The sequence below is a fragment of the Sinocyclocheilus grahami genome, unplaced genomic scaffold (assembly GCF_001515645.1).
Source record: "Sinocyclocheilus grahami isolate Dianchi unplaced genomic scaffold, SAMN03320097.WGS_v1.1 scaffold241.1, whole genome shotgun sequence".
In the NCBI taxonomy this organism is placed as follows: Eukaryota; Metazoa; Chordata; class Actinopteri; order Cypriniformes; family Cyprinidae; genus Sinocyclocheilus; species Sinocyclocheilus grahami.
In genome coordinates this window covers 727,720-740,359 of record NW_015505420.1, presented here as the reverse complement: position 1 = coordinate 740,359, position 12,640 = coordinate 727,720, and the positions used below count along the sequence as shown (strand labels likewise).

Genomic DNA, 12,640 nt, shown 5'->3' with positions numbered 1-12,640 from the left:
AAAAACTTATCGGCCGATGCAGATATTTGTAAAATGCCAAATAGCGGCTGACCACTAATGGTGGATGTTGTAATTTACCAGATGAGTGAATGCCAGGAGGGTAGAAATCCACTGGAGAGCATCCCTGTGCCATGCGAGGATCCATGTAGGGAGGCATCATCATCCAGCGCGGGTCAAAGCCCAGGACATGAGGAGGGTAAAAGCCTCTCTGTGGGTGAGCAGAGCTGGAATGGGTGGGGTGACCCGACTGCTGCCACGGAGTCATCTTATATACCTGCTCCTAAAAAACACAAAATTCAACAATATCTATAAAATGAAAGCATACAGTATATATAACAGCAAAAAAAGCATTGACAAAAGCATATAGTGGCCACAAAAACAGTCATTTCTGAGTATTATAACTTCTGCAAAGACACACAAGATCTTCAGGGCGGCTGTATTAATAATAACCATTTCCTCTTACTTACAGGATTAGGTGTAAAAGCTCACCTGCTGCTGGTGCTGCTTCTGGAAGCGGGGCGGCACAGGCTTCTGGTGCCGGCCGTAGTCTGGGAGGGGAGAGGTGGACTCAGGACCTTCATCATCATTGTGGTAGTTACAACCTTCATCTTTGTAATCCTGACTGGACGACTCAGCTGGTGTATCCGACACTTCTATATATAATGAAATGAGGTGTTAAGAAAAGAGCAGCATCAAAATCCTCTGAGATGTCTTCGAACATCTCCCTTTAAATCCCCAATACAAGGGAAGCTAAAACTTAAATTTATAAACCAACTAGTATAAATGAACTAGTATAACCTTTAGCACAGTACTGCCAGCCCTCCTGGTGGTGCTTGGATGACCTCCGGCCTGGAGACTGTGTCAGCTCCTTGCTGTCTGCTTCTCTCAGCATTTCTCCAGAGCGTGCAGGTTTCTCAGTTTTGCCAAATTTTTCATCCAGTTTTTTTAGTTTTTCTGCACAGGCAGCCAGTCTCTCCTCCCGCGCTCTCCTCTCCTCCTCCTCACGCCGTCTGCGCGCTCTCTCCACAGCAGAGAGATCAGCCGAGACAAACTTCCCACGAGGAGGCGCCTGCCGTTGGGGCTCCTCTTGTTCCTCTGCGGACTCACTGTTTCCACTGTTCTTCTGCTGGTGTTGCAAATCACAAACAACCGAGAGAAGAAATCTCTTAGATGAGTCAGGACTGATAGTAGCACCTTAAAGGTGGCATTTAAAAGATCAATAAAAAAAAAAAGTGTTTTAAACCATTTAGAGTGAACAACAAAACTTCAAAATAACTGAGAAGCTTTTAAAATAATGTTGTCTTAATGTTCTTGTATTCCCTACAATAAGAGTCTGAAACTTAAATGGCACGATGTGCCAAAAGAAATATCAAAATTAAGCTTTGCACTAGCATGCATTAGGGGTGCTCCGATTGATCGGCGACCAATCGCTATCTGCCGATAATCACTTTGGGAAGTTTGATTTCACTTGCAGAATCGAGGCAGTGTTGCATTGTCACTGAAGTTTATAAATTGCATTTCTTTTTAATTCTTGCCCGTGCTTAAACCATTCAGGTTCGCACATACTCTTGCTTATATTTACTGCGTTTAAACATGTCTATGAAAGATTGTATTACAGTACTGTGTAAAAAGAGTATCACAATGCTCAAAAAGCATTTTCAGTAACAACGTTAGGATTTGAAATCCAAATGGATAAATGTTGTATTTGTGGCAAACAGACAGTAGCAGGATCAGTAGCGGACTCCTGTGTGAAAGCACAATACGAGTCTGTGCTGCTTCTGTACTGCTTACGTAGGCTACTGCACATGGACTGCATACGCACTGCAAACGGAGTATGTGTGAACCTCACATACAGCTCACGAAATCAGGCTTGTGCTGTGTGTAAGCTATTGTGCAACAATTGCCCCATTATAAAAACATAAATGCACTGCATGATCAAACATATATGTGAAATAACTATATATATTTGAAAAAAAAGTAAAAAAAAAAGCCCCTTTCCACCCCTCAAATTAAAAAAAAAAAACCCACAAGTCACCAAAGAGGGGAATTCTCCCCCATTTTCAAAAATGAAATTCAGGCCCTGAATGAATGTCTGTAAAATCCTGACTGGAGCATCACTACAAATAATTCTACATGGTTTGATTTCACTTGCAGAATCGAGGCAGTGTTGCATTGTCACTGAAGTTTATAAATTGCATTTCTTTTTAATTCTTGCCCGTGCTTAAACCATTCAGGTTCGCACATACTCTTGCTTATATTTACTGCGTTTAAACATGTCTATGAAAGATTGTATTACAGTACTGTGTAAAAAGAGTATCACAATGCTCAAAAAGCATTTTCAGTAACAACGTTAGGATTTGAAATCCAAATGGATAAATGTTGTATTTGTGGCAAACAGACGCGGATCAGTAGCGGACTCCTGTGTGAAAGCACAATACGAGTCTGTGCTGCTTCTGTACTGCTTACGTAGGCTACTGCACATGGACTGCATACGCACTGCAAACGGAGTATGTGTGAACCTCACATACAGCTCACGAAATCAGGCTTGTGCTGTGTGTAAGCTATTGTGCAACAATTGCCCCATTATAAAAACATAAATGCACTGCATGATCAAACATATATGTGAAATAACTATATATATTTGAAAAAAAAGTAAAAAAAAAAGCCCCTTTCCACCCCTCAAATTAAAAAAAAAAAACCCACAAGTCACCAAAGAGGGGAATTCTCCCCCATTTTCAAAAATGAAATTCAGGCCCTGAATGAATGTCTGTAAAATCCTGACTGGAGCATCACTACAAATAATTCTACATGATAAAAAGCAGGCTTCAAAAAGATCAGTATTAGTGACAGGTATTGGCAGACACTGCTTCCTGTGATTGACGAAAAATCCTGATCGGAGCACCCTTAGCATGCATCACACTTGACATGAGGTTATCCAATCAAAACATAGGATATACAGTATAAATTCTTAAATACAGCAGCAAAGAGTTGGTTCAATTGTGAAGGACAGATAGATTATCATAAAAAACTAAAGCTATTATTAATTAAAAATTACAGGTAATTAAAACTAAAACTGTTAAAACCATAAAAAAAAGTTACTTAAAATTAAAAGTTAAATGGGAAAAAAAAAACATTTCAGCTAGTTTCCAAAGCAATATTTCTCATTTTAATTAATTTTAACTTGATGTACTAAAATAACTAAAACTGAAATAAAAAATTAATAGAAATTATACAAACTAAAAAAAAAGTAAAACATGACAGACACAATAAAATTACTCAAATTAAAATGAAAACAAAGTAAAAAAATATAAAAACTATAATAGAGCTCCCAACACAACTGAAGAATGAATTTACACCGCTCTACTTATATTTATGGTTTGTATGCAAGCCTACACAATGTAGACATTGTTAAAATACCAGTAGAAAATAAAGAAAGATCTTGGGGGAAAAACAAAAATTCAGAAGGCTGTTGACCGTTACCTGAGATTCAGTAGAGGAGAATTGTCCATTGGGCTTCCTGAAGGTTATGGGCTCTGGCTGGCGTGAGTATGACTCCTTCTCAGCGTCCTGTGGGAACGTGCCGTCACCAGAGCTCTGAGATGAATGCTGGTCCTGATGGTTATCCCAGTCATCCCTGCAAGACACAAGCACCAGAACGTGCTTCAATCTCAACACAAGCCACTTTCACAGCAAACGCACTGCATTAAAACATAGAAAAGCTCACCAGATTTTGTTCTTCTCACAGGGGGTATGATCTTCCTCATCATCACTGAATTTGAGCTTCTCGCTATAATCCACTTCCTCATGGAGACCTGAAGAACAGACAGTGGTCACAATAAGCATTGGCGAAAATGCCCATCTGCTGTTCATAAAGAAAGCGGGCACTCACCTGCCCAGCCATCTTCACAGTCATTGTCCAGTTCATCGAGGTCCTTCAGGTCCTCAGGGTTGATTATGGCAGGACGGGGAGCTCGATCTCCTGGGCGGCGGATCGGGCGGGCGGAGGGGCGTGGGGGGATACGGGGAAAACGGGTCTCTCTTCTTATATCACCACTGTAAAATGAAAAACAGTGATTTATAGAAGCGGACAGCAAGCTTTCCTCACTGTACATGAGTGATTAAAACAACACTTACTTGATGGGTTCTGGCGCAGGGAATGCTGGTCTGGAAATCAGCCTGGATTCAAAGCGCACAGGAGCAACCACAGTGGTCGGGCCGTGATCCGAGGAGCCCGGGGCATCACGAGTCTCTTTAGGGCACATCTGACAAACAAAGAGCAAGTAAGATCTTTTCAAAGAAACCCCAACAAATTGGATAACTGACATGATGGCCAGAGACTCACGAACGCAGGCAGCATGTCGTGGTAGGTGGTGGTGGTGTGGTGCTGGTACTGGAGGGCTGATGGGGCGGCTCTGCGCTGCACAGGCGGAGCAGGCCGCAGCGATGGTTCCTTCACATCAGTGGACTGAGCAACGGCAGTGGAGGAGGATGAGGAGGAGGAGGAGGAGGAGGAGGGAGGAAGAGGAGTGGTGGTCTCAGCTGGGCCACTGCTCTTGGTGTCCGTGTCTGTGCAGGGCGGAGCGGCAGACAGCGCTGGGGGTTGCAGGTTCCTCCCACCGCCCTCCCTCCAGCTTGACACGTCTGACAACGACACACAACATCAGCACATCACACTGAGACATAGGGATGTAACGATTCACTCAACTCACGATGCGATACGATTCACAATTCAGATTTCACGGTACAATTTTCTTATGTTTTTTATTTTTTTACAAATTGAGATTTAATGTGATATGTAAATTTCTTTGTGAAAAACAAAACCACAAATCAAATAAATAAATATACAAATATATATATATTTGTATTTATAAAATACAAATGTGAAATTAGAGGCAGCCACTGTATTTTAATCACGATCCAAACAGAGATGCTGCATACATGCAGCATGAGCACTTTTTAATCTAACTGTGCGCTCACTATAATAATTCACAATAATCAACCTCTCCTCCATTTTGCTTGGGAACTAATGTGGTCAGAACCAAAGTTTACAGGACTGCGTTCTCTGGAATCTTCTCAAGCGGTGGACTTCTACGTTCCGATTGGTTGCCACCAAACCGCGTCATAGCTCATTACCATAAAGTTGACCTGATTTCAACTCTCCTCAACGTCCAAGACACCGGCTCACATTGAAAATGAATGACTTACGGCCACTTTGACGCTCTCGACGGCGGCGGTGTGAACGCATGGTAATTAGATTGTATAATTTTGAAATTTGAAGCAAAAACAGAATGGTCTAAAAAAAAAAAAACAGCATATGGGCTGAATGAAAACGCAAATTCACTCCTTCAATAAAATGTTTTGTTTTTTTGGGGAATGAAATAAGTTCAATACGTAATGCAATAAATTATCATTCTCCATTCTCCTGTTTTTATACATCATGACAGTATGTGTTGAATAAGAAAGGACACTACTGAAAGTTGTCTACTGATCACCACATCAGATCAGAGCTTACATGACGCAAACACGCAAAGACAAATTATACAAGCCTGACATTTTCCATCAAACCTGACAGCGCTGAATATAAATAAAATGAGTTTGCTTGTGCACAGTGAGTTAGGTTAAGACAGGAATACAGTTTTGGTTCTTTTCTAGTGAAGATTGAAACCTAAATGTTTCAATTACTTCAATAAAATGTTTTGTTTTTTTGGGGAATGAAATAAGTTCAATACGTAATGCAATAAATTATCATTCTCCATTCTCCTGTTTTTATACATCATGACAGTATGTGTTGAATAAGAAAGGACACTACTGAAAGTTGTCTACTGATCACCACATCAGATCAGAGCTTACATGACGCAAACACGCAAAGACAAATTATACAAGCCTGACATTTTCCATCAAACCTGACAGCGCTGAATATAAATAAAATTAGTTTGCTTGTGCACAGTGAGTTAGGTTAAGACAGGAATACAGTTTTGGTTCTTTTCTAGTGAAGATTGAAACCTAAATGTTTTATAGTGAATATAGGACTCACTCTGTGGGCGGAGGCTTGGTCCGGGCCCATACGACGGATCGAAGACGCTTCTTTCCTTGCCAGCCTTGTCCTGTTCGCCCGCTGCTTTCAGCGTCGGAAATTCCTCGTGAGAGAAGGGCTGCAGTCGGCTTGAGACCTTTAAACCTGGACAACAAAGCCAAACAAACGTAAAACACGACATCACAACTAACACATCTGATTGTGTTGATTAGAACAAACTGATGATTACCATCTTGATCTACTGCCTTTCCATTGAGCTGTGTCCATTGTTTTGGTCCACCGGTACTTGTGCTCTAGAAGGACAAACACATTCAACAGTCATCAGACACCACGATACACTCATCATCCCCACATCAATGTAGGGTGAGCACTATGAAGAGATGATGAATGTGCCATCTGTACCTCCTGGCTGGTTATTGGCATGGGTTTCTGAAGATTGGAGACAGATTTCTGTAAAGCCAGCGGTGGCTGCGACTCCGGCAGCTGTGCTGATGATGCAACGGAACTACAGGAGGAAACAAACTAATCAGACAACGTGTGACAGCTGTGTTTTCTGAAGTCCACAGTCAACGCAGCCATCTACCAGGAAATTTTAGAGCACTTCATGCTTATCATCCCAATTAAAAGAACCAAAGACTTAAACTACTTCAGTCTGTGTGCATAGAATTTATTTAATACACGAGTTTCACAATTTGAGTTGAATTTCTGAAATAAATGAACTTTTCCACGACATTCTAATTGATTGAGATGCACCTGTATAATAACTGGAACACTGAATCATCTTGGAGAGTTTTATCATCTTGACTGTCATAACCGAATGTGTTTGAAAGCTGAATGGAGGATGACTGGCAGCCGCAGCGGAGAGAAGAGTTTAAGTGGACTTATATTTAACGACTTAAATATTCATCTGTACTTCACATTAAACTATGGAACGGCTTCAGAACACTTGGAATATAGTGCACGAAAACTTTATGGTGCTTTATGTTTTTGTGCCTTTCGTGGGGCTCAACAACAACACAATAGTATACGCACAATATCGAATTTGGATCGGCCTCGTCTGACCGATACCTGATCTGTCAGAAAATGGCAGAATCGGAGGCGATACCGATACCGAGTATCAGATTGGTATATCTAATATAATATAAGCTGCCTGAATGACACACTCAGTGACCTACAGACGCACCTGCTGTACAAACACACAAAACACTCTACAGCTCATGATCTGTCCTTCAATTCACTTCACACACAGACATGTTTTAGAGTGTGTGATAACCAGCAGTGCTGATGCCAAAACCGCGCTGGCTCTGACCTCTTTGGATCGGGTTGATCCTGCTTGTTTGCCCATCCTGTACCGTCTTTGGGCACGATAATCACGTTGGGATCGTTTCCTTTACTCTCAGACTTCAGACTCGGCAGGTGAGCGGGAGGGGGCATGCGCCGGGCAGCGGCCACTTTGCCAAGACTCTGTAAGCCATGTCGTGCAACAACTGCAGGATATGGATAGAGATAAGAGAGAGAGAGAGAGAGAGAGAGAGAGGGTGTTAAAACGGTGACATATAAAGGGAAAACGTCACAGTTTTTTAGCTTTCATTTTTCTGGATTTCATTTGAATGGTTTAATACAAAAATTTAAATAATTAATCAACTGAAGACTTCAACAAATTGATCTTTTACAAATGTAATTTAAACAATTTTTAATTTTTTAGCAAACAACGTGATGCACAAAATTTCATTTCAGATTTAGCCTACATAGCAGTCCTTCTGCATCAATTGCATAAACATTTGAATTTGGATGTGAATAAATGAATATTGAGTGCTTTAGTCTCACCTGTGTTTTTTTGAGTTTCTATTGACTTCCCTTTGTACTTGTCAAATAGGCTGAGCGATGAATACTTGCTTTTCCCATCCTTGGACTTGGTTATTTGCCCCAAACGATCGGACATTGCGATGTAATGTCATCGAGTATGGAAATTTTTCTTTGCACCTCTTCCTCAGTACCGTCTGTTTCTGTGAAGTAACCCACATAATGACACAACGGTTAGAAGAACCTACGTCTCTCCAACACATCCGCTGAACTGAGATGAATAATCATTTCAAAGCCACAGAAATGTCATCTTTCCATCCGGACACAAAAGGATGCGGCTCAGACACATTTCAAATCTGGTCAACAACAAAACTCAAACTTTGGACAAAATGGATCAGATTAACCTCACAATTAGCAAAAAAAGCCACATAGGGATCATCCAAACAGTCTTAAACTGGAGATGAAGGTGAAATCAATATTCATGTGTCCCGCTGTCTCAATGGCTGCATTTACACTGCAAGTCTTAATGCACAGATCCAATCTTTTGACCATATCCGATTTTTTGGCCCGCCTGTTGACATTCACTTTAGACACAACTGGTATCCGTTATCTGTGTTTAAATTAACTCCCACCCAAAAGGATTGTCTGCAGTTATCGCTTTACTGTGCACATGGTAGACCCTCTGGTTTTGAATGGCCGTGCTATTAAAATTATTTATATAATTCACATCGAGTGGCCATTATTATTTGCCAGCATGGACAACGGCTGTCAAGGATGTTTTGCAGCACAAAATCTAACTGAATGGATAAATAAGTCATTTTCATTTGTTAGGCTATAAATTAGCGCCAAGATAATATTTATTTAAATGAATTCGAATGAATTAACGAAAGAGAGAGAGAGAAAAAAAATCAGGGTTTCTGCAGGATTTTTAAGCTCAAATTTAAGACTTTAAGACTTGCACAAATAAAATTAATACCATATGAGCGGGGTAGGGCAATGTCTATAGTACCATATTAAACTGTAAAATTACTGTAAAAAGCATAATTTACCGTTCAGATACAAGTTCTCACAAAACAAAGTTTTATAAAATGATAAACTTTACATTTCAGCCTAAACCATTGTTAAGAAAATGGATGAGTCAAAAGTATTATATTATTAATTTAAACAATTATCAACAATAAATTATTATATCAATTAATTAACAAATTATGGGTGAAGGTGAAATCAATATTCATGTGTCCCGCTGTCTCAATGGCTGCATTTACACTGCAAGTCTTAATGCACAGATCCAATCTTTTGACCATATCCGATTTTTTGGCCCGCCTGTTGACATTCACTTTAGACACAACTGGTATCCGTTATCTGTGTTTAAATTAACTCCCACCCAAAAGGATTGTCTGCAGTTATCGCTTTACTGTGCACATGGTAGACCCTCTGGTTTTGAATGGCCGTGCTATTAAAATTATTTATATAATTCACATCGAGTGGCCATTATTATTTGCCAGCATGGACAACGGCTGTCAAGGATGTTTTGCAGCACAAAATCTAACTGAATGGATAAATAAGTCATTTTCATTTGTTAGGCTATTTAGGCTATAAATTAGCGCCAAGATAATATTTATTTAAATGAATTCGAATGAATTAACGAAAGAGAGAGAGAGAAAAAAAATCAGGGTTTCTGCAGGATTTTTAAGCTCAAATTTAAGACTTTAAGACTTGCACAAATAAAATTAATACCATATGAGCGGGGTAGGGCAATGTCTATAGTACCATATTAAACTGTAAAATTACTGTAAAAAGCATAATTTACCGTTCAGATACAAGTTCTCACAAAACAAAGTTTTATAAAATGATAAACTTTACATTTCAGCCTAAACCATTGTTAAGAAAATGGATGAGTCAAAAGTATTATATTATTAATTTAAACAATTATCAACAATAAATTATTATATCAATTAATTAACAAATTATGGGTGTGCGATACTGACAAAATTATATCTTGATAATTCTCTAGGATTTTATCGATAACGATAATTAGATGATATTTTGCTGTGTGTGTTATTGTGCTGATATCTTAAGGACTACCGTGGACAGCTGACTCCTGAATTTTTTGATATTCTTCATATTCTGTGTGGTCAGTTCACAGCAGTAATAGTAATTAATTTCCAACAAGTTTTATAGCCATTTTTACCTTTAAGCCAATTTTTCTAAAAGTGTGCACCATCTTTTGAGTCAAATTCTTGCATTTGGGTTGTTACCATGCTAATTAAATCAGTATCAACAAAATTGATCTTTGCAATGCAGAGGAAACACAGAGGCTGCAATAGAAGTGTCATTTAGATGCATTTACACACTGTTTAATTAAAATAGTAATGTTTCCAAACTTTTGACCAGTACTGTACTTACCTATCATAACAGAAAACTGGCTAGCATAAAGAGCATCACAGCTTGAGCTAGTTTATACCTCATAAATTGTCAATGAAATAGAGCTAACTCGCTTAGATTTTTCATATCTTGATTTACTGGCTAGCTAGCTACTGTAAAAACACTTTTTGGTATTTACTAGTTAAACTTGAATCCCATAGATCAAATATATTTAGAATTAGGGATGCTCCGATCCGCCTTTTTCACCTCCGATTTCGATTCCGATACCTAGGGTTCATAAACTAGGTTAGTGGATAATTCGGCAGCAAAAGTTATTCTAGAAAAATCAGTGCGCAATAACTTTAGAAATCCAAACATTTAGTGAAAAAACTATTTTGTGGGGAACAAATAAAAGTGTTGCACTAAATATGGTAAAATGTTACACATTGCTATTTGTATTATTATAAAATCCATTCATTAAAAACATTCATGAATGTATTTATAAGAATATACTATAAAATTAAAATACATATCTTTTAAATGTATAGCATATTTTTTTAATAAGGCAACAACATATGATAGATACGATAAGACAAAACAAATACAGTGCAGCACAAACTGTTTTTATACAGTCAACCCTCAACGGACACCTTGGCAATTGAATCGCAATTGGCTATGATATTTTTTTGTTTACTTGCCAGACAGAAATTCAACACTAATATATTTTACAAACATATAACTGATTTTATCACTGAAACATTCATTCAATTGATTCGTTCGAACAGCTGAATTATTCAGGAACGAAGTATGTGACCGTCTTTATGAATTAGTAATTGAATCACTGACTCGCTAGATTTGTTTAAAAACGCAGTTCATTCATAAACGAATCACCGCTGGGTTTGAATGGCGATGCGCAGCGGCTCAGCTGTTACTTTTGTTTTAAAACTATTTTCGTTGATGAAAGAGCAAAATAAGGCAATTGTGTTGTTGTCAGACAATATAAGTCACTTAATATTAACTTCTTGTTTAATTAACTGTTGTATTAAATCGATATCACATTTGCAAACCTTAATAATCATTAAAAGCTTAGTTCATCCCGATCTCACAAAACTCCATTATAATCAACAAAGCTCCTTACACTGCACATGAATCTCTTATTTACACTCCGTCAACACTTTGTTTGTTATAATGAGAGGATATGTCTGTGATGCATTACTCAACACTGCAGAAACATGTACGTACGTATATTAGAACCTTTGAAGCTCCCTCAGCGCAAACACAAATATGCTGATCGGGTCAGTCGCACAGGTGCTCCTAAATATTATTTCATAGTCGCACGCAGTAGTTTTCAGTCGCAAATGCGACTGAAATGGTCACACTGTAGAGCCCTGTAAGGTTACCACTGCATCTTTCTGAAAAAAAAATGCAGTGATTAATATATTGTTTATTTATAGTTATTTTCAAATCTTCAATGTACTGTAATTATAAAATAACTTTATTATTGTTTATTTAATTCTAACAAATAAGTTCTTGTTAAAAACTAACCAAAATTAAAAATAATTATATATCGGTCAAAATTATCGGATATCGGCAAAAATCCAATATCGTGCATCCCTAAAAATAAAATTTCTCCAAATCTGATGAAGAAACAAACTCATCTTTATATTGGATGGCCTGAGGGTGAAGACATTTTCTGCAGATTTTCATTTTGGGGTCAACTATTAGGGCTGTGCAATTAATCGCATGCTATTGTCATGCGCATCTAATCAGTAAAGCCGGTCCCGTGATTAGTAGTAAATCTCCATCACCTGCTTTCAAATGGAGCGGCATTCACTACACAGAGCCATAGTTCACTGACAATTAGGCAACATCGCATTCATCGCAGATGAATCGCATTTGATTATGAACGCGATATCGCCTAGCTCAGTGTTTCCCAAACGGGGTGCCGTCTGTCGAGAGCAGGGGTGTCGTGTAAAAAATCCTTTTTTAATATTTTTAAATAGCAAAAATTTTCAAAAAAGCATCTATTATATAATATCCATTTCTGATGTCGCCAATAATTAGAGATGCACCGAAATTCCGGCTGCCGAAAATTAGTTCACCGCTCAGGTTTCACGTGGTGTGACGCTCTGCGTATTATCCCGCTCTATGCGTGTGCGCGCCGCTCAGTTGCTCCACTCGTATACCGTTCACGCTCATCGGAACAGCAAAGTCCTCTCGAAAAACGAGCCGACAGGAAACATCGATGTAATACAGTATCGTTTCTCTCTGCAATGGCCCTACTGTGTTGTAACACACACTGGCGTGGTATATGGGAAACTCTGGTAACGCTGTCCTCTCATTCATTGATCTGCTAACCGCATGTTATGCTCATGTGTTCTGATAATAACAGCTTTCTAGGACTAAACATTATTTGGATAATTGGTAAAAAAAAAAAAA

General features: G+C 38.7%; 1 protein-coding gene across 1 annotated transcript in view; it reads right to left on the bottom strand.

Annotated features, from left to right (window-relative positions):
- Positions 1-12,640, bottom strand: part of prrc2b (proline-rich coiled-coil 2B) — a 48,206-nt gene that overhangs the window by 33,695 nt on the left and 1,871 nt on the right. Inside the window, exons 2-14 of the mRNA XM_016289143.1 lie at positions 7,862-8,040; positions 7,344-7,521; positions 6,437-6,539; positions 6,264-6,327; positions 6,035-6,178; positions 4,343-4,641; positions 4,135-4,262; positions 3,890-4,053; positions 3,725-3,812; positions 3,481-3,634; positions 799-1,126; positions 490-653; positions 79-280 (exon numbers count right to left, since the gene is read on the bottom strand). Of these exons, the coding sequence (XP_016144629.1) occupies positions 79-280; positions 490-653; positions 799-1,126; positions 3,481-3,634; positions 3,725-3,812; positions 3,890-4,053; positions 4,135-4,262; positions 4,343-4,641; positions 6,035-6,178; positions 6,264-6,327; positions 6,437-6,539; positions 7,344-7,521; positions 7,862-7,976 (2,131 nt within the window). The 5' untranslated portion in view covers positions 7,977-8,040. The remainder of the gene's footprint in view (positions 1-78; positions 281-489; positions 654-798; positions 1,127-3,480; positions 3,635-3,724; positions 3,813-3,889; positions 4,054-4,134; positions 4,263-4,342; positions 4,642-6,034; positions 6,179-6,263; positions 6,328-6,436; positions 6,540-7,343; positions 7,522-7,861; positions 8,041-12,640) is intronic.